This window comes from Aptenodytes forsteri, unplaced genomic scaffold (genome assembly GCF_000699145.1).
Source record: "Aptenodytes forsteri isolate BGI_AS27 unplaced genomic scaffold, ASM69914v1 Scaffold280, whole genome shotgun sequence".
Classification (NCBI taxonomy): domain Eukaryota; kingdom Metazoa; phylum Chordata; class Aves; order Sphenisciformes; family Spheniscidae; genus Aptenodytes; species Aptenodytes forsteri.
In genome coordinates this window covers 1150140-1171791 of record NW_008796042.1, presented here as the reverse complement: position 1 = coordinate 1171791, position 21652 = coordinate 1150140, and the positions used below count along the sequence as shown (strand labels likewise).

Sequence of the window (21652 nt, the reverse complement as noted above, 5' to 3'; positions counted from 1 at the left end):
GTGTTTGGGGAGCAACACCCAAGAAAAAAAAAAAAAAAAAAAAAAGCACCTCCCTTGCTGTGGTTCAGACTTCTCCAAATTTTAACCGAAAAAGAAAGCCTTCCACTTGAGATGAGTTGCCTCTTTCCTCTTCACAGGCCGTGAATGCATGCAGTCATCCCTCAGTGGTACCGGCAATGCTCCACACCACCCTGGAGGAAGCTCTGCTGTGGACCAGGATGGTCAAGCTTGTGTGGAAGGGCACCAGCACAAGGACATATCTTGTTTTTAGAAAATTAGTCTTAGTGCATAGGGGCTCTAAGGACAAGCCTGCAGAGGCCAGGCTAAATTCATGCAGCAAAAAAGGATTGGCAGCTGAAGAAGCTCTGAATACACATTACCATCGCTCCTCAGCAGGGAAAAACACAGGACAGCATGGTGCCACTGCAGCCCACGAGGCGTTCTGATGAGCTCTGACAGGAAACTGCAGGCCGACCTTCCTTCCAGCCCCTTTCAGTGAAGGCATCACCGTATTCCCAGCTGCTGCTTTCTCCCAGCACTAAACTGCTCTCTACCAGACACTTGCCCCTATGGGCAGGAGGCAAATCTGGTTCTGGCAAACAGGCTGCCCAAAGGGATGCCTGGACCATGCCTGGACTTTGAGCACGTTTGTTATTGCCAAGCAAGCTGTTAGACATGTATTATGTCTAGCAGCGTGTACCTTGCCTCCTGCCACTGCCCTCAGTCTGGCTTTGCAAGCTCCCATGGAGGGAGCCTGCTGCCACATCCCCTGCCCGACCCCAGGCCCCGGCGCCGAGACTCACAGGTCATGGTTTCAAGGCGCAGCATGCAGCACACGAAGTCAGAGAAGCCGATTCTCCTGGCAGCATCGCTGTACCGCAGGGCCATCAGGCGCAGGAGCTGCTCGTTAGCGGCCAGACCTGCGGAGGGAAGACGAACAACAGTACTGGGGACTCACTGTGGGATGATGGACCAGCTCTGCTGGCCTTGTGCACCCTGCAAAGAAGCTGGGGCTCTTCCTCGGCCGCCCACCCTGTCATGCTGGGTCTGCTCTGCATCCCTGGATGGCAGCTTGCCTTTCCCCCAGGTTTGTGCATGAGAGTAGGGGTAGGGTGATGGAAAATCAAAATCCATTTAGTCAATTACTCGAATTGTGGCTTAGGTCAGCAAGCAGGAAACATAGAGCTAACTAATCTAGTGTTATCTTGGTTTGCCTTTTTAGCTTTTTTTCTATACAAAAGGGTGATTTTCTTTGGCTCATAACCGTTCAAGTCTGAGCACAGCATTTACAATACCACTGGTGCTTTCTGCTAAACAGGGAGATACCACATGCTCATGCTATTATGCAGTATAGCATGCCTGGGATTCTTAATTTTTACATTTTCTCTTCTGTTAGAAAATGGTGAAGGGTGCATTTCTTTTTTATTAGCTGATAATTCAGTATTTGTGTCACAGTCTGTTTGGATGGAAATTGGTATTCAATTGAATGAACAAAAATTGCCTTTTAGAATGATTCTTTTATTAGTTAAATAAAACTACCCTAAATGTGCTGGCTACATAAGAGAAATGATTTAAATATATTTTGCACTAAAAGCTGATTTGCTAAACAAAAGCAAAATTTTCTGCGGAGAGCTGGACTGATAGCTTTGGTTTAATGCATTCTCTGAGACTTCAGAAAAGTCTCATTTGCTCACTCCTCGTTTTTAGTGGCTCAGCTGGAAGAGAAGCAGCTTTCCTGCTTTTTCAACCAGCTCTAAACTTTTCAGGTTTAAATGAACTCATCATGGAGCCAAACTAGTTGAATGAGCAGAAAAGAAGGAAACTATTTCTCTACACCTGTGTACAGGGAGATACAGCCAGTGGAAGTGGGTTAGTACGTCGACAAACTCTGGTTGCATGAGCCTAGTCGGAGAAGGTCTCCAGCAGGAAGCAGACATACAATGCTGAATATTTAAATAATGGAAATACATTTGGGTTTAAGATACATTTCAAATTAAGATAAACCCGATTTTAGATTTTTTTCTAGGAGAAAAAGTTAGTAATTAAAAAAAAAATCTAATTAATGAAATTTCTTCTTTGATTCTGGTTCTAAAACACTGCCAAGAACCACTGTAGTAGTGAGCAATGAATCCTACCACATTTTTAACATTTTGAAGGCAGTGGGAATTCAGTCAAGCACTCTCTGGAGAGCAGATTCCAGCAAGCATTGCAGTGCTGCTTACAAGATGCTATAAGCATGTCTTACACTAGTAAAACACTGACAATTTGGCATGGTCAGTCTGGGATATACTTGCTCTGAAATCTTCTCACCTGGCAATGTCTCTCAATTAACCTCATCGACAAGACTGAAGTGTCAGTCCTCTCTGTTCCCAAGACATTTCAGTTATGTGCTGTTGCTTATTTGTAAGGTTATTCCCCACACCTTTTGTCTGCTGGATTCCTCACTCTGGTTTTAGTCAAGCTTTAAAATACAGACTTTATGTTTCCCCATTTTTTTAAATTATTTTGATGCATTTAATATTGCCAGTGAGGAGTTTGTAAACACCCCAGGCCAATGCTCCTGCGTTTCAGGGCAGCACTGCTGTTAATGCAGCCAGCCTGCTTTACTCTGGCAGAAAATTTGACCCATCATTATTATGCTTTGAAGCATTAGGACAACAGTGAAAATTAAGCACGCACTTCAGTGTTTTGCTGGGGAGAGCACTGAACAGTTCATGGAACAGCTGGCTGGGAGCCGTATTTAGATATATTAGTGCCATTCCCAGAGGTAGCACCAACCTCCCAAACTCTTTCTGAGGCTGTCCACTCCTTCTTGCTTAAAAGCCAGGACGGGGATCATCCTAATGCGAAGCCAGATTCAAATGCAGCTGTCTGGCTCAGAAGGTGGCAAGAATGAACTTGTAATTTTGTTTTTTCCCCCTACTCAGAACTGCTTATAGCCTAATATGTATTGCATTTGCCATTTAATAGTGCCTTTTTATCCCTTCAAATAGCTGCACTGTTTTGGCTGCCAGGACTTCTCAATGTACAATTTTCCTCCCAGTTTTACACTTTAGCACCTTTCTTACAGAATGCACCTGGCAGCTTCTCCTTTGACATTTGGCACATTAGTGCTGCGTTCCTCAGGCAGATGCTAACACTCTGCCCACCTCTCAGCAACAAAAAAACTACACATACATCCCCTGAGCTGATGGCTTCCACAGATAGTACTTCTGCACCAGGTTTCTCCTGGGGACACCACCACTCAAAGCTCCATGTAGCCAAATGGGAGCTTCCCTACTGTACAATTATAAGAGGATTGCTCAGAGCTGCATTTCATGCACAAAGTCTCCGGAGAGATGACCCAGCTAAAATGCTTCACCCATGTGAAGGGGTCCCATGCACTCACTGCAAGTTTCAGCACTCGTGTAGCCAACAGAGGTCAGTGCAAACTAAATAAATGTCTGTCACTGTGGCTCTCCCTTACAGACTTACTCACTGCCCTGAAGAGAAACTGCAGGAATTGGGGCAAGTGCAAGCATCGACTGTTCCTTGCTCCTTTCCTCTGCTGGATGTTTTGTCCATGACCTAGAGAGACTATGGATAAGCCAGTCTGCAGGCTCTGGCCAGGGCTGTGCTTCTCTGCATCTCTCTGCTGGCTCCCCAGCTGCAGTGCAAAGGGTTTCTCCCTGAAATGAGCTTTCTGTCTCAATGCCCTAAAACAGCGCAGACTTGTGTGCAGAGCTGTGATCTAACTGGCACCTCTGTGCAATCCAAACTGCTTTCTCCCTGAAGCTCTTTTTTCTTTCCTCTCTCTTTTTCATCCTTTCCTTCACTGCCACAGGGACAAGAAAGGGAGCTGCTCAGCACCTATGGACGTACCTGCCATCTGTATCGCGCTCTTCAGTTCAGACACATCAAGAAATCCAGAATGATTTCTGTCTTCCTTGCTGAAGATAACCTAAAAAATAGTGTAAAGGCAGATTTCAAGCTCGTATCAGCATTCCCCAAATTTACTACTACATCTAATTATGTAGGATGCTTTCCCTCCTTAATAAATAGGCTGCAAGGAAGTTCAACAGATGAGATGTGGTGACTATAACAAGGGAGTCCCATTTCCAGAAGGCTCAGACAGTATGTTACAGTGTAAAAAATCCCACAGTTTTGGGTGGGTGGAAGCCTTTTTGCTCACTCTCCCTAGTTTATGTGTGCAGGCAACAACGGGAATACTCCCATGTCCACCGACAAAAACACATTGTCTATAACACATGAAATAAGCCAGGATTCACTGAATCCCAGAATGGTGTGAGGTCATCTTTCCCAACACACTGTGGAAACCCCACAAGCACTTGAGGTGCTGTCAGTGGGAAGAGCACCATTGCTAGATGGGGAACTGGCACCCCATATCCTAGGTGGCCTCAGGCCATCTCAAGAGGGATGAAACAAAGTAGAACCCACCCAACTTTGAGGCTTCAGGAAATCTTCCCATTCTGCAGCAAGACTGGAGGGAGAAGGACCTGACACAGAGAAGCTGCCTGAATTTAGATGGGACCCTAAATACCAAGTTACTGTCCTCACTGCTTCCAAACCTAATGCTTATCCTGGAGCAGAGACATTTCTCCCAGATAAACTTTCATGGGATCCTACACATTTCCACTACAAACTGCAGTAATGAGTGACATTTTTCAGATGACTGTTCAAGAGCTCATTTCAGCTTAGAAAGCTTTAAAAAAATTTGCCAGTGGTGGCACACAAACAGAGATTTCCATCAAATTCTGAGCCTAATTGGCCTTCCTACCTTTTCCCACTTTTTCCTCAATATTCCTTGCTCTAGAAAAGCCTCGGCTGCTTGTTTGGAGCACTTTACACACACTACTGCTTCCTGAGCTCTCAACCTTTGCATGAGAGGATGGAAATCTGACCCACTAAGCAAGCAACCTCTGCAACGTTTTTCTCCCCAGTGCTTTGGTATCACAGAGCATCTGCACTCTGTTGAGGAAAAGCCCAAGAGTACAGTATCAGCAGAAAATAGAGAGAGCGGCCCCCCTGTACCATGTACTTAGTCAGACTTCGCCAGAGGCTCCCGAACTCCTGCAGTGTGAGTTGTCCATTTGAGTTGAGCTGTGCATTTAGTTAAGAATTGAACAGTTAATGAGAGCTAAACCTGGCTGTCTTCATTCCCGAGGATGCTGCCTCCACATAAAGACAGACATAAGATGCAGTCTCTTCCGTTTGTTACTTTGCGTTGAGAAAACCAAGAGCTTTTCTGCTCTCAATTATGCTTACAGTTAAACTCACCTTTTTTGGCACATTGTACAGCTGCTCATACCTGTGCTCACAAACAACAAAAGGTTTCTATTTATATGGTGCCTTTAACCACAAGGGAACCTGCAGTGATCATCACTTCAGTTGACATTTAGCCACTGAGCAGAGGCCCCTGTGGATGAACATGACCCCATGCTCCAGGCCATGGGTGCACATTGCCTTGCCTCTATGCATGCAGCAGCACAGTATCAGCTCTGCCTGGATCCTCCTGGAGGAACAGGCACTGAAGGAGCCAAGAGGCAACAGCAGCATTTGAGCTATGCATATGCTACAGGCAAGAAAACACTTCCCTACCATGAGCTGCAGGAGCCCATGGGTGTCAGCAGACATCTCCCACAGATGCTCAAAGGACTATGTCAGTGGACCTGCTCCCCTCCGTACACTATCTAGGAGTCCTGGGCAGACACGCAGCACCTCACCTAATGCAGCTGGAATGGCAAAAACTCCCTGAAAGCAAAACTCATCACCAGTTAAATACAAGCAGACGAGTGCCAATGCCATGAAACCTGACTGAAAAAAGCTGATCCTGTCTTTTCAGGCCAGGATAGGTCACACTGTACATGGGTTGTAAGCAGCCCAGAGAATGAAAAATCCATCCTGAATTAAAGCAGAGCAGTGGCTTTGTCAGCTCTTTGCACGTGCCATGCATCCACAGTGCCCATTTAGCCCAGGAGGGGCTTTGGAAAGAGTGAAAAGTCTCTTTCACTGGCTAGATGCAAGGGTCATCTAGTCATTTTTATTCATTCTCTGGCAGTTTGTAAAGGTCTGAAAATGTCTCCAAGTTATTTCAAAGCATGGAAGAAAAGAGACAGTGAGCAAGCAAGGGGGAGAAAACACACGGGAGAATTTATGTTTTCATCAAGGAGCCCTCTTGTTCTACAACAGCCAGCAATGTATTTCCAGTGTTGTCTTATTAACAGTAAAAAGACTGCGTGATCCATCTAAATAGGGAACGTACACTGGAAAGGATGAATAGTCTGCCAGGCAAGTGCCTGTGATTCGGTGATGACAGTGCTTCTCCCCCTAACACCAGCTTTGCTGGTGGTGCTAGCAGGCTGCTCAAGCTGCCATCACAGGCCAGCGTGGTTGCAGCCGTGATGGAAGAGCCAAGCTATGCCTGAGGTCTGTGCTGCCTTCTCTCCTCTGGCTCTGCTTGGGACCCTGTGCCCAAGGGTGAAGCTTAGCCAAGCCTTGGGCCCTGCAGAGGTGAAAATGAGAGCAAAGAGTTGGCTGGTAGCAGAAGGTTGACCCTGACCTTTCAGCAGACATGCTAGAGCCAGGGCATGCATGGCAAAGTCCTGCATAGACTCTGTTATTTATTGAGGACTGTGGCTAATATTTACTTGCAGGTTCTCACACTGGGACGCTCAGCTCAGCCTTAAGTCAAGGCAACGACGGGCAGCACCAGAGAAGTTTATTGCTTCTGCTGAAAGGATACATCCATCAGAGATAAAATGCCTCTGCATGAATCAAAGCTGAATCTTCCTCCCAGGCTGGTCATTTCGTCTGCAAGGATTGACAAAACAGAAGGAATCAGCGAGAGCTAGGGGGTTGACAGAGGCACCAGGTCACCGTTCAGAGGGAAGGAGGACACCAGTCTAAAGGCTCTTGTGGTTAACAAGCCTCAGATCTGGCTCAGGGTCTCAAACAGCAGCAAGGGCTACGTGTCAGGCTGAGGTCCACTGAGGGAGTCTGACGTGTCTCAGACAACTCTATTGCTCCCTTCCCCAAGGACAGGTGCCCTCTCTGGGCTCACAGGTAGCTGCTCTGCACAGTCTCCGCCCACCTACCTGCCCTGATGGAAACTCTTCCCTCTTCAAATAAGGATAAATGACAGTGACAAGAAAGGCCATTTATGGTGAATTAGCGAGTCCCAGGAGCACTTTGAGCCTTGTGCATGACTGAGTTGGTTCAAGCCCTCCGGCTGTGCCCCTGTCTCATGCTATTTTCAAGGTGGACAGGTTAAGAAGGCTGGGAAATGCTGAAAGCCAGCTTGAGGCCTCTGCAGAGGAGCAATGCAGGCCAGGGCTGAACTGGGAGAAATTGGGTGACAGTGAGGAGTGGGAGGCATAGCTCCCTGGAGTGCTCGCTGGTGCAGCCCAGCCAGGGATTGAGTTCCTGCTGCAGTTGGTGGGGCACAGAGCAGGAAGGGGTGCTCATGGGGGCTGCAGGGACATCCAGGAGAAGGAGAGCATGGGGCAGGGTAGGTCTGCAGAGCAGAGACTGTCCCACGGCAGAACTGGGAGGGGAAGATGAAATTTGGCTGTCAAACAGATGCACAGCTTTGCTGACAGCCATGCATTAAAGAGTCTGTTAGCAGCTTGTCTGGGTTGCATCACCTTCTTTATGTGAACATTACTTTGATTTAAAAAAAAATAAAACCAAAGTGTTCCAAAGGAACCCTGGTGGAGGCACTTCTAATTCTTCAAGATCCAATAGTACAATAAGCCACACCGAGGATTTTTTGAGGACCATCAGGACACCACTAAATCCTCTGTCTAATTTACACTAGACTAAGGATAGGGAAGCACCAACAACATTAGCTGGGTTGTAAAAGCTTTACCTTGCAGGATCACTTCGTTAAGGAGTTGTTGCAGCTGCGAGGCATCAATAGCTGAGCCCTAATGCAGAATAAAATGCAGAGAGAGGTCTGTGAGCATAAAGTTTTCTCCTGTATTATTTTTGCCCCAAAATTCTTTACTCACCACACTGTGGCAACGAAGAAGGACCTCTGCTTATATCAGAGGAGCAGCAGCACTCCCACAGGAGCATAACAAAGCCCTTCACGCTGCTGGGCCACGCTTTGTCCTTCCCTACAAGAGTCTGCAGGGGAGTTACGGGCACTCCCATCCCTATGGCGTATTTCCAGCAGTGATGGGAACACTTGCTGACTTCACCAGCCCCTAGCTGAGGAGTTGCCAATGGGCAGGCACAGCAGGCAGCTGGGTGAGCGGGCTGGGAGCACAGGCGCTGCTGCCTGCTTCCCGCTGAGCCGCCCAACCCATCAGTGAACCTGACTGCCTCCCTCCCGAGACACCCCCAGGGCATTCAGCATGGCAGCCCGTGTTCATTTTCACCTTCATGCGTTGATGTAACTATTAACTGCAAGAGGTCCATTGTGCAAAGACTTTTGGCAGTGATTTTTTTTTTCCTCTTGACTAAGTTGAGGAATTCTTTATAACAGTTTATTAAACCATTAAAAGCATCTCCTGTGAACACACAGAGTTTGGCTCTGAAAAAGCAGGAATCAATTACTCAAATGCTGACTGATGTCTGGTTTCCAAATGCCGCGAAGGCAAATGGAAAATGATGCTGATGAGAGGGGGGAATACCCAAGGCTTTCTAATTGCTTTCAGTAAATAAACAAACTAAAGCAAAAAAAAAAAAGTACACATGCAAGCCCATCACCAGCACAACCACAAATCTCCAATCCTCCTCTGATATATGGGGCTAGCCAATCTATCCCAGCTGAATGTCCCACTTTTCTGGTGGTTTTGGCAGGTCAATCAATACTGTTTTCAGGGTATCCACTTGAGGATGGAGCTACTCTTCCAAAAACCATTTTTCTAAATGGATTTGTATCAACATCAGAGATCAGTTTTTCTTTTTGCAAGTCTACAGGCCTTTTTTATTTATTTTTCAGCAAGATGTTTTAGATAGGATACCTGCTTAGCATATCTTAGGAAGACAGCCTTATAGGAGCTGTCCCGGTTCTGTCTTGGTACATCCTGGATCAAAGACAAAGTACGGACATAAATAATTCAGTTACAAAACAACTGGTGGCAGAAGTCTGCAGATCTAAACAGCACTTTAGAGAGGGCAGGGAACATACAGTACAGGCTGCAGTTTTAACACCCCAAAAGTAAAGTGGACTGGGAGCGAGAAAGAGCTACCACAATGAAGGAAGAAGCATAGTTTGGATGTTATCAGTACAACCAGGAAGGAGCAGCTCAGGGCCTGAGGAAGACAACAGAATACATCCAGGGTGGAGTTCAGCAAGTCAATACATGAGTATAGAGATACAAAGCCTGATCCTTATTGATGGCCCTCGGTTGAAACCACTGGCCTAGGGCATGTGAAGATTCATGTGAACCAAGAAAATAGAGCAGGAGTTGACTTTTCCTTTCTCTTGTACCTTCTCAATCCCAAGGCAGGCTTGACTGTACCTGAACAATTACAATTCAACAGTTAAGTGATTTTTTTCAGCCTTCCAGTGAGGAGATCCACCAGGTACTAAGGGGAACTATCCTTAACGTTATAAAGTTTCCCCAAAAAATCTAAGCCCAAGCCCTAATGCCTTCAGCTCTGTGCAAGATAATTCTCACCAGTGAAACCCAAATACCTGAACAAGAGCAGAAAGTGTGGGTACCATAATCCGTCAAAGTCAAAACATTGGCTAACGACAACAGTCAAGTAAACTGACAGCTTGTCAGTGGAAAGCGATAATAAGCCACCATTTACACTACCCCTCTAATGGAGCTTAATTGCAGGCTGGAAAACGAATCACAAGGAAAGGACTCTGTTTTCTGTTATCCCGAAGCAGCTTTACACCTTTGGCTTCAAAGACCTGCACTGAGTTTGCATTGCTATAAATAACAGCCTCTCAGCAGCAGGGTTTTGCAAGCAACTGCTGAGACAGCAGCATGGACTGGACCAGCTCTGGCAATTTGCACAGTTCACAGCTAGGAAGTCCAGAAAGAGATGGTAGCTGGGCTAGACAGGCTGAAATGTGGGTCGAACTAGAGGCGTAACCAGTTTTGAAGTGTAATTTCCCTTACGTCCGTGAAGATATCCTGATGAAAATCAGAAGAAATCTGCTTTGGGCCTCACCTCTATGGAATCCTGTGCTTTATAGGGTGCAAGCACTTAAATGAAGCCATTCCCATAGAGAAGGCATGTATGACCCCGCTCTCAGGTGTGAGGTCTTTTTAAAAGAGGTCAAACTCAAGCTGTGACTTTTTCATCAAAGTTTCCCCCTCTTTCCTCCCTAGATACATACCCATTTTACAGACATTGCAAGAATTTAATCTCTTTGAAATGCTCTCCCCCTTGCAATATTTGGTTAGTCAAAGTGTTAAAGGTGGCAAGGTGAAAAGGACAGATGGACAGGCCGACAGAGGGACTGTATAAGGTTTGTTTCCTTCAAAAATCAGGCTCTGAAAGAGACATATGTGAAGAGGAAGGGCTTCGTTGTCACTCCCGTCTCTCCAGAGAGGTACCCCAGGCTGGTCACCTGCTCTCCCAGCAAGGTCGCAGGGTACCAGAGTCGAACTCAGACAGGTACTGGGTGGTAAAAGGACAGAAGAGCAGAGTGGTGTCTGGTATGTAGGGAAGGAAGAAGAGGAGTCAGTAGAGGTGGCTACCGAATGGTCAGCTCCCTGGGAACAATTCACCACCACCAGTATCTACATCAATTTTCACAGACTCTTACCATTGGCAGCACTGGGCTGGGCGGGGAGTTTGGGTTCCTAGAAAAGAGTTACAAGAGTCAAACCGGGGGAGAATGGGCCTTTCAGAGCATTGATTTGCAGATGTGGCAGAAGGCAGGCACCAACAGGAGCACTCACCCAGCCCACAGCCCCACAAGATGCTCAGCACCCACACCTCCCAGCTTGTCCCGGTTCAGTCAAGCCTGTTGCACCAGTCCTGGGTCTCTCTGTGCAAGCAGACATGAGCAGGTCTGAGTCTCTGGCTGCTCTGGGGCCACTGCCTTCCCCGAGCTGGCCCTGTTGGCACCAGCAGCAGAGAAAGGGTAACTTGTCTCACTCTGAGCATGTCAGGACTAACCTCACCACACAGAAGATGGGGCTGCCCTGCCTTGAGCCACATAAAATTTTCACCTGTTTTCTCTTTGCCTAGTTTAACAGTCAGGAATAAAAATAGCATTTGGGCTATTAAAAGGCAGTATCTTTTAAATGTCTGCAGACTGCCTGAAATTGAGCCAGGGTCACCATTCCTTCTGAGACTCGCTTAGTAGCAACATTCAATACTTGAGTTTTGCTTCTGATAGAGAAATTAGGCAAGCCAGATGCTATTTTTATAGGATCTGTGCTATTATGTAGGTGAGTGCTGCAGAGACCCACAGGAAGGGGATCCTCAGGCTTGGCTTAGCTTAGGAAGGTGTGTGAGGGTCACAGGCTCTCCTGGAAAGACCTGCGTCCCAAGGCTGAGCCGTCTTGTGCATGACTCATCATGCTGAAGGCAGCCCAGCCCAGAGCACACACTTATGTTTGTTTTCCATAACTAAGGAGTTGCCTTAGTCAGTTCTGGGCTATTTTTGCCAGGGGCCAAAGCCTAGAAAGCAATCTCATTATTAAGATATAGGTCTATGAGGTAAGAGCTGCAATCACCTCCACTATAAAGCTTGCTGAAGGAAAGCCACTGCATATCTGATGCTTGAAGGTCATTTGGTAAGGCTGAATGCTGGGCTTGCTCTTTACATAAAGCACACCCAGATATTTATGTGAAACTGTGGTAATAGCTGCCTTTGCGTGAAGTAAGATAACATTTTTCCACTAAACTTATCTTCAAGGCCCCTCTCGTGCCCACAGGGAGCCCTACCAGCCTGTCCACGAGATGACTGGGTGAAAGGATCACGGCCTTTCACTGCTTTTTGCTTCTCTAGGTCCCGCTCTGAACAGAATGGGACCTGATCCATCTGGCGTCCAGCCAGCACAACATAAGAAACTACATAACAGCTGTTAAGAAGAACAAGCTCTCAGTCCTCCTTTCACTAAAGAGAGATTTCCCGACAATCGGGGGAGGGCATATCTCACAATTATTGCTCACTTGTGTGGCTCTTTGTACCAAAGCTGAGACCCTTGGTGGCTGCAGATGAGCTATTGCCCTGTTCTGCAATGGCCAGCCCTATGCATGTGACTATACCTCTGATCCCCCTCAACACAGTGCTTAACACTCGGCTGTGTCTTCCCAACACACTCCTAGAGTATGTTAAAAGCAAATTGCCACATTAGTTATCCTGACATTAAATTGTTAAATCCTGGCATACTATAAGGGGTACTTATCATCTTACTCATTGTAGTCTTGATTCTTCATGAAAATTCGTAAGATAAATTCAAATTCTTGGTCCTCTGTTGTAGCAGGAATGACAGCATAGGTTCCTGGGCTCAAGATAAAGTAGTTGGTCACATCTCGAGTCAGGGAAAAATTTTGTTTCAGAATTTTGGAGTTCTCCTGAAAGAAAAATATAGCTGGCTATCTCCCCTCCATGTCAGGAACCAAAGTAAATCAGCAAGTGCACCCACAACAGCCTTACATTCCCACAGCTCTCTAAATATACACTGCATCTAACATGTCTTAACCTCCCCAGTGGCATGAAAAGCCCATCCAGGTGACAGACTTTGTTCAAGGACACATCAAAGATGCACAAGGGTGGAAGAACTGAAAGAAACAGAAGGCAAAATGAATGTAAGTGGATTTGAAGAGAACTTCAATTAACATTAAGCAGACTGGAGTTCATGAAGGAATCAAGGATGAATACTCTTACTAGAACTTCCTTGACATCTAGCGTGACTCAGCGTGGTCAGAGAGCTCACTAAACATCTCACCCAGATGACAATGTTTCAAGAATCACAACCCAAACCTTCCAGCAAGCATCACAAGAAAACAGAATATTCTGATCTTTCTTCTTTTATTCCAGTATTTTTGCTGAGATGAAACAAATATAATGCAACAGCTATTACTACGATGACATGTAAAGATAGCATAATAAAAAACCCTTACTAAACATATTCCCCAAAATACATCAGCGTGTATAAATTCCATTTAGAATGGTTATACAGCATGGCAGAGTTATTTATGAGCCATGCCTTTGGGAGAAAATAACATAAAACTGCTATTTTGGGAGAAAAAAAACATGACTACTGTTACAGACAGCTGGGAGGTATGTAGACTGCCAAGTATTACGGGTCAGGTCTTGAGCAGATAGAAATGGGCAGTGCTGCAAAGAAATAAATGGTGCAATCCTTTTTTTACTTTTGGGTCTCATTCCACATTCCTTCTGGTAAAAAGCAGAAGCAGATTAATATCTCAATGGAGTCAAAACCGGTGTGAGATAAGAATCAGCCTCTATACATTGCTCAGCTCTATCACACAACATTAAACTTCCCTCACAGCCATGTATTAGTGCTCCACGTCTATATTTAATCAAAGGCTTCCTAGAGCTATCAGATACGTCCATTCTGGTTTGCATCCTTGCCTGCACTGCATTCCCCTCTCATCCTGCCAAGGGATAATACCCTTTTTACTTCACAGCAACAATTCGATGCATTTCAAAAGGTACTGAACAGTGAATGATGCTGCTAATGAATAACGGCAGTGAAAGCGGTTGAGGAAGAGTGAGACCACATGAATCCTAGCAATTGCACCCTCCTTGCACAAAGAAAACCCTTTGTAAACTTTTACGCAAAGATGCCACCTCTGATTGCCCTCAAGCACTGAGGCTAGATGCTGGGAAATAAACCAAGGGAATAGCACTGTACACCTACCCTGGTTTTAGCTCCTGGACTTGGCTTTTGCTGCTAGCAGGGCAGGACGCTAGGCTGGCTGTGAGCAGCTGGTAGACCAGCTCTCATGTTAAAATACTTAGGCTGTGTCCATGGGGGAATATTTTCTGTATAATCTGCTGTGTGGATTTGTACCAATAACATTACATTACTAAAAGCTACGGCGTGACAGAGCAGCACGACAGTCCCCTTTCCCTCATTGACCAGGTGCTCCACAGTAATTCGGTGCCCCTAGTAATGGCCTGTTCTGGCCTTGCCCTTCAGTTCCTGCATAGGAGATCATCTGGGATCAGAAGCCCAAACTGAGCCTGAGGAGAGCCATGGATTGACAGCCCACAGAGGCCATGTCTCATTGAATTTCATCCATCCTTGGGAATATACCAAGAGAGAGAAAAACTAAATGAAGACACCTGAGCATCAACTGGAGGGGAAGAAAGAAATTTTAAATATATAGCAAGAACAGAGCAAATCTGTCCTCTAGTCTACTTCCTGATTAAACAACCTCTTTTCAAGGGACCCAAGACCTATGCCATCACCTCCCAGTGAGGGTCCTTTCTGTCAAAATGGGTAACTAATCAAGGTGGGCATGCATCATGCAAGAGCATGCAGGGACCTCCATGTCTGGTGACTGTTGGGGGACAGCTGATGAGGATGCTGGAAGCAGTGAGCTCCCCATTTACCAGGAGCAGCAGCTCCTCCCGAGTGGTACAGCTGGCCCCATGGAGCCCTGCAGGGCTGATATCTGCACCAGGCAGAGGATCTCCTTGCATAGGGATAGTGAGTTCCACTTGCTGGAGGGATGCTCTTTTTATTACGTCTTTTATTTCTCAGACACTGTTTTTTATGAGCTACAACACCATGCTCTTCCTTTATGAGGAGCTGTTAGACTTATGGCATCAATGATTCAAAGTCTGGGACCAGAGCAAACCTCTCCAGTGATCAGGAGAATGTGAAGTTAGGGTCATACCAACCTCTGCTTCCTTTCGTTCTTCAGGTTACAAACAACCCCCTCCTACCCCCCTCAGCCTACCACAAAACATTTTGGAAAAGGCTAGCATCCATCCGCACTAGCAATTGCACTTTCAGTAAGCCTGGTAATGCTCTGATAATAACTGCCCTTGAAATAGCACCTCCCTGGACAGTCAACAAGAAAAAAAAAACAGGGAAATTGTGGTGGAGGTCCCAGGTATCTGAGTGAATTGACTCTTCACTGGTCTAGAGCAAAGCCTTCCATATATTTTGCAAATGGGTTTTACATGGCATTTCTGTGACAGAAAAGGGGAAATAAGTAAGACAGGCCCATTTTGGGGAACAAGAGGCCATTCTGTTCCCTACTAGACCTGGAGTACTGCTCAAGCACTGTGGTTAGTGCTGGCTGTCATGCCTTGTGGGCCAGAAAGGCATGTCACCAGTACTGCTGGCCACAGAGGATATTGCTTTGGCATCTCTTGTAACCTATGGACCCCCTGGGTTTCCCAGGGCTATTTTGGGATGCTACAGAACTGAAAGTTCAATCTTTCCTCTCTTAAGACATGAATAAAGGAAACTAAGCCTGCCTGACTCTACTTCTCCTGTGATGTTCTAAGATAGAAGGCATCGAGAAGTTCACTCCAAATACTGACTGCTCTCCTTTTACAGCCCAAAACGCAATTCAGTCTTTCATTTCCATGTACAGGCATAATAAGCCACACAGAAAACAACAGTGCCTACACGATACCTGATTGTGCTTACCGTGGTGATCAAAAAGCCAGTCTTCAGGTTTTTTGCATCCTGCATACCCTCAGCATGTTTTTGCATGAGTGAAATGACTACATTATAGGTTTTTGGGTCATAATCTGGCACTTTGAAGAAATACTGAGGGTTTGTTGAAACTGCACCTGCTGAGAAAATGTTAATAGATTAATAGTAGCCACACAGATGTCCCAGTAGTAGCCTATTGTGTAAGATCTTGCTTATATGGACCCAGAGGAATAGGTAGTTACTGCTCCAAGACGCTTTCAATACAACAGAGCACTGTAGTCTCGACATTACCAGTAGGAGTTGGGGCATCTGGAGTTGAACTAATTGCCCATTAATCATTCTAGAAATCTCTGGCAAAGTCATAAAAGTCATGCAGATTTCTCAACCCCCCCACCTCTGCTTCACCTACATGGCACACCTTCCCCGAGGCAGAAAAGCAGTGATTCTCAATCAGCCACCTGACTCAGTGGCTGAGCTGAAAAAGACTGTGGCTTGGAGATCATAAACACATAAAAGAAAAAGACAAAATGGTCCAAAGCTATCCCCCCCTTCCTTCCTGTTAGTGTTTGTGATGGACAAAACAGTGTTGAGCGCCAGAGGGAAAAGGCTTCTTCTTGGCCAAGGTTTTGGTTAACAGGAAGCATCCCTGATAAGAAAGCAGTAAAACGCCCAAACTGGGGAAAAAGGACTGAGATGGCAGCATCTGCTTAAATCAGTCTAGACTTTAAGCCATGTAGCTGTGTTGGGTGGCTTTGAAAGCTGCAATTTAGCCCAAGATTGCACCTGGACAGAAACTCTACTAGAGGGCCGGTGGCAAAACACAGCTCCAAGGAAAATGGCTCTGCTCACACACTCTCAGTTCAGCCCCTGCACCTCCTCACTCAGTCTCAGTGCCCATGGTGTGCAGCGGCACAGGCATTGCTTTACTATCACCCCTTGAGACATGGTGATCAGGGTTATGAGGAGGAGGCTGAAACCTGTAAGGCAAAACTTGTTTGCTGCTAAGTCAGGGATCAGCGTTGCAGAACAAAGAAGCTCCTTCATTAACCACATGCTACCATCTTAGATTAAAAACACAGAGCCCAAATAGTGACGCAGTTGTAGAAAACTAAAATAAGATTAAAAAAAAATAAAAATACTACTAATAATCAGAGCTCGCAGTGCTAGAAGAGTCCTTGCACAGGCAGTAAAACCAATGGTCTTATCTGCTCAAAGGCCTTTCTACCTTCGAAAATAGAGCTTTGTAGCACAATTCTTTAATTTCATATCCATTTCATTTCAGAGTATTTCTCGCTCTGTATTGCCCCATATTTGCCAGACCAGACTTTCTGAAGAGGTCCTCAGTAACACCAACTGCAACTGGCTGAAAGAAGATAGACAAGCACATTTTGATTTAAAGAGTTTAGGGTTTCTAAATCACAAGTTCCCTGTTTAAACTCAGCAGCCAGTGCTGCTGCTTTGTTTCTGCCTCTTTAGCTGATAGGTGCTGTAATGGGAAAGGGCAGGCATTAACTGGCAATCAATATTTCTGCAATTTGATGCTCAGAGTGAATGTTTCACCGTAAGCACCAGTGGAGAGAGGGAGAGGACTGGGTGACTGCAGTGAGCATTTATTACCTGTGGCAATGACTGGACTGCACAGGTTCATATGCCTGTCCACAGACCACGTTGTGCAGCGCTGATCTCCAAAGTCCAGAAACGTTGGGGTGCTATTACATATATACAGCCAGGAAAACTGCTCCTGAAAGTTTTCATAGGACATCCTGCAGAGAAGGAGAAAATCTCACCTTTCAGTTTTAGACACCAGTCAGGTACTCACGTTCACCTTGCCTTTAAAAGGGGATTACAGAGAGCACTGCAGGCTGTAGCTGAGCTGGCTGATACCTTGCAGAAGAGGTCAACTCTCAATGCGTTTGGGCTGCCCTAAGTGCACCTAAGGCCGCAGGGAAATTACAGGGCGTGTTCAGTAGTACCTAGGTGGAGCCCTGCTATCCCCAGCACCTCTACCACTGCACCTTGCTTTGTGCCTCCGCAGTGTCCTGCCCTGCACTCATGCTTTGCTCAAGCCTGCAGTGTCTCCCTCAGACCAGCCAGCTGTTCCCCTGCTTTCCTCAGAGCCTCACGGGGCAAGTGTGCACTTTCTGAATAATAATAGCTTTTCTAAAGCATGGCTCACACATGGCTAAACTGGATCTGAGAGTAATCAGAGGCAGTAAAAAACCACAAGCACCTGCAGAGCAGTCAAGTGCACAAGCTCTATCACCTGCTCAGCCACCTGTCCCCTCCGAGCACCAGCCAGTCCAAGGTTCAAGCTAGGCGCTTTATGGGGAAGGGCAGTGTGACAAAATGACTAGGTCTCAGGGAGCTGGATTTTTACTTCTCTCACTTTTCATTTTTTTCACCAGCTTGTTACTTAATCTTGGCCAGCTCCATTTCTCCAGGTCTTGTTTCCTCTGAAACCATGGGGTCAGGACAACCTCCAATTTGCTGTTTGCACACAGCTAACGCAGCATGCCTTGAGTCATCACTAAGAGCAGAGAACTGCCTAAATGACTCTTTTTTTCATAATGAATGTGAACAGAAAACCTGGTAGACAGAAGGATCGATAGGGAAATACCAGAATTCTCCATCAGCCTTATTTCTGAAGAGGGCTTCTCTGAATTTAGGCTCAACATGGTCCCACTGAGGAGAGCTGCAAACAGGAACAAATCAACAAGCAGACGTGAAGCACAATTTTCCATCCCTCTGGCCAGCCCATTCCTCTAACCAGCTCATCAAGTCATAAGGTATCAGGAGGGGTGAGCAAACTGCACGTTGGGAACAGGACTGTGCTCGATACCTTCATAGCCAAGGCCAGCAAACAGAGCTCTGCGTCTTTGCTCTGCCTGAGTTGCCCACCCTGGGATGGGGAATCCCCTGCCTCTTCCTCCAAGCCCCGGTCACCTGTCCCCATGCTAGAGAGGTTAGTGAGGTACCAAGGCATAGCACTCTGAAGTGCTGATATTACATTGACGTGTAGAGGGCACATTAGCCAGTCAAATGTGTTGTTTCCAAGCAGCATGTTTATAATTAAGTGATAATTGTACTTTCTGCAGAGTGTAAGATAAATAAACAGAGCATGAATCAATAATTTATTGATTTATGCAGCTTACCTGTGAATGCGCTCTACTGACATTTCAATTACAGTTAGGATTATAGTTCACCCTTCCAAAAAATGGGAGGATGCTGTCTGAGCAGATAGCTATTACCCCAGCCTTAAACATGTCTGCACCACCCGCCAACCCATCCAGATGAAACACGCTAGCCTGACTTTTCTCAGCAGAGAATTTATGAGTGTTCCTAGCAACAGGGAGAGGTGGGATGCTATTAAATCACATAAGAGTGACACCTGAACATCCCTCTAGTCAGGAAAATTCCACCAGGAAAACTAACTTCTATTTATTTACAAAACACTGTTGCAGTCTTCCTCTGTATCATTCCTTTCCTCAGGAAGGAAAAGTTAGCTTATACACACAGCAGCAAAGTTGTCTTTGCATCTCCAAAGCTGCATGCAGGATCCAAAAGATCAGTTCAAGCCATCCAGCTGCACTTTGCCTTTGCAATAACCAAGGACCCTTTTTGTCTCTCTGTGTTCAATATTGCATAAAAATACTGCCCTACTCTCATGGACTCTGCTAACCACCCTCTCCCCAGATTCAGACTCGTGGGAGGTGAAGAAAGAGCGGGAAGGTGGATGCACGATTGCTGCAGGAGAATTCAATAGAAGCAGCCAGCCAGTGTCTAGGGGCATAGCCAGAGCTTAATCCAAGTAATAACAACTCTTTCATCTATGACTTATCTGGAATTACCCACTGGGAAAAATGTACACATAGACAAAAAGGGATACCTGAGCTAGGCCTAGCGAGGAGCACATATAAAACCAATGCTGCACTAGTTTTCCCTGGATTGGATTTCTGTGGGCAGTTGCTTTACAGATGGAAATAACGCTTATAATGAATTGATTTAGAAATGTCTCCTTCATTGCAGGGCCTCTTGCGACAGGACAAGGGGGAATGGCTTTAAACTAGAGGGGGGTAGATTTAGACTAGATATAAGGAGGAAATTTTTTACGCTGAGGGCAGTGAAACACTGGCACAGGTTGCCCAGAGAGGTGGTGGATGCCCCATCCCTGGAAACATTCAAGGTCAGGTTGGACGGGGCTCTGAGCAACCTGATCTAGTTGAAGATGTCCCTGTTCATTGCAGGGGGGGTTGGACTAGATGACCTTTAGAGGTCCCTTCCAACCCAAACTATTCTATGATTCTATTATAATGGGTGCAAGGCAGAGGTCCTTTATGAGAAGCCTATAAAAGAGTGACTCTCCTTATGAGATTAAAGCTTAAAGACCATACTCATCACTCCAGGGCCCCTTCCACTCTCCATGGCCCCATGGATTCCAGATCCTGATGATATGTTTCCAGTCATTCCTGTAGCGTACCTGTAAAGAGGAAAGAAAAATAAACTCAGTCACAGCTTTTCACGATTGTGATATTCAGTGAAGAGATGGGTAGTAAAATGGATCTTCTTCTATACCTTGGAGGCCTGATTTAACTTCTGATCTCATTTCACTGCAGCTAAAAAGCAGTGCCTTTTGCTACACTGTAAAGGAATGATGTTTGGGAGAAAACTGCGCCCATTTTGCTTTCCCAAGGACAGTGAATAGCGGACACAAGAGGGAAGCAGCAGCATTCCTGCCACACCACATGACTTCAATGGCCTTGGGAAAGTCCAGTGCCTAAACCTGCACATCTGATGCTATGAGTCAGCAAAGGCAGAGACTTTGAGGAACCAGGCCACCAGACTGCCTGGAGTGAATGTCGACAGTCAGCATGGAGGGATGATGATAAACAGAATCTATGTCCCTATATCTACAGTATTGTGGTTTCCAACAGCTGGAGTTTTGGTGCTTTTCTCCGCTTACTGTCACTGCTTTAAGCCAGAAGCAACTCACTTTCACCAGTGAAGCTGAAATGGTGGAAGTGGAAAGAAGCAAACCTTTTTGTTTCTGGCTCTCCTTATGCACACAGGCAGTGTTGGAAACAAATGCCATAGCAGTCTCTTCCCAGACAAAGGCCCAGCCCCTGGCCAGCCTCAAATCATTTCCCCACAGGACAACGCCCTGGATGCCTTGGCACTCCTGTAAGGTGGGGCAAAGACTGTTTCTCCTCTCTGCACACATCATGGGCAGCACGAAGCTGGAACAGCCTGCTTCCTCTCCAACAGGATTCAGGATCCTTCCACCCCTGTCCTGGGGAGAGCCAGCTGGGACCTTCTCTGGAGCATGGCAACCCCCATCCTTCCATTTCAGAGCCTCTCGGCTACAAGCGAGTGTCCTCTGAGAAGCAGCGCACTGACAGTGATGATGGCACCACACATGCCATGGCATGAGGGGCTATAAACCAAAGCCAGGCTCATACAGGAAACCATTAAAGAGAGGGGGACAAGGGAGAAAATAGCTTAGGGAAAACAATCTCCCCTTTCCAAAGCACTTTAAGTTCCTAGATTAAAATGTGTTGTAGCTGTCTTGCTTGATAGCATAGCCATTGCCTGGTTTCTTTCTTGGCCTTGCTCACTGTTAACACTCCCTGTGTGCACTACAGCTTACTAGGGTAAGCCATGTTCTGACTTCTGGTTGTAAAAATCCTTCATTTCTTTTGATCTGTGTGATAAATTGGTCCTGTTTTCAGATCAGAAATATTAATACCTAGCCAGGAGAAGTTCTGCATGAGTAGAACAGCTTTAAAAGATGGAGAAATGCTGTTCTTGAACCAGCGAGTTACTTACTTTTCACACAGTAATTTTTGGCAGCTTGTGATTGAGCTGAACAAATGTAGACTTGCATCATATGACAAAACCCAGAATTTCAGCCAGTGCTTCTATTCCCATTTGAAACAGAAAAGTGAATTTTTTAAGAGTCAGCATGGAATGAAAATCCCCAGAAATGCTGTATTTGCTGTTGAAGTGTCCCAAAACAAAAGTGAATTTAAGTTGCATTTTTCCATTAGAAAATATAATAGGATTCAGATAACCTCATTCTTCCCATT

The 21652-nt window shown here is 45.9% G+C and overlaps 1 protein-coding gene across 1 annotated transcript in view; it reads right to left on the bottom strand.

The window, feature by feature from the left end:
* Positions 1 to 21652, bottom strand: part of LOC103904195 (calpain-13) — a 44860-nt gene that overhangs the window by 3619 nt on the left and 19589 nt on the right. Inside the window, exons 7-19 of the mRNA XM_019473715.1 lie at positions 19961 to 20046; positions 18187 to 18261; positions 17178 to 17332; positions 15812 to 15823; positions 15561 to 15709; positions 12338 to 12498; positions 10736 to 10772; positions 8970 to 9032; positions 7868 to 7925; positions 6743 to 6810; positions 5032 to 5100; positions 3862 to 3940; positions 804 to 920 (exon numbers count right to left, since the gene is read on the bottom strand). Of these exons, the coding sequence (XP_019329260.1) occupies positions 804 to 920; positions 3862 to 3940; positions 5032 to 5100; positions 6743 to 6810; positions 7868 to 7925; positions 8970 to 9032; positions 10736 to 10772; positions 12338 to 12498; positions 15561 to 15709; positions 15812 to 15823; positions 17178 to 17332; positions 18187 to 18261; positions 19961 to 20046 (1129 nt within the window). The remainder of the gene's footprint in view (positions 1 to 803; positions 921 to 3861; positions 3941 to 5031; positions 5101 to 6742; positions 6811 to 7867; positions 7926 to 8969; positions 9033 to 10735; positions 10773 to 12337; positions 12499 to 15560; positions 15710 to 15811; positions 15824 to 17177; positions 17333 to 18186; positions 18262 to 19960; positions 20047 to 21652) is intronic.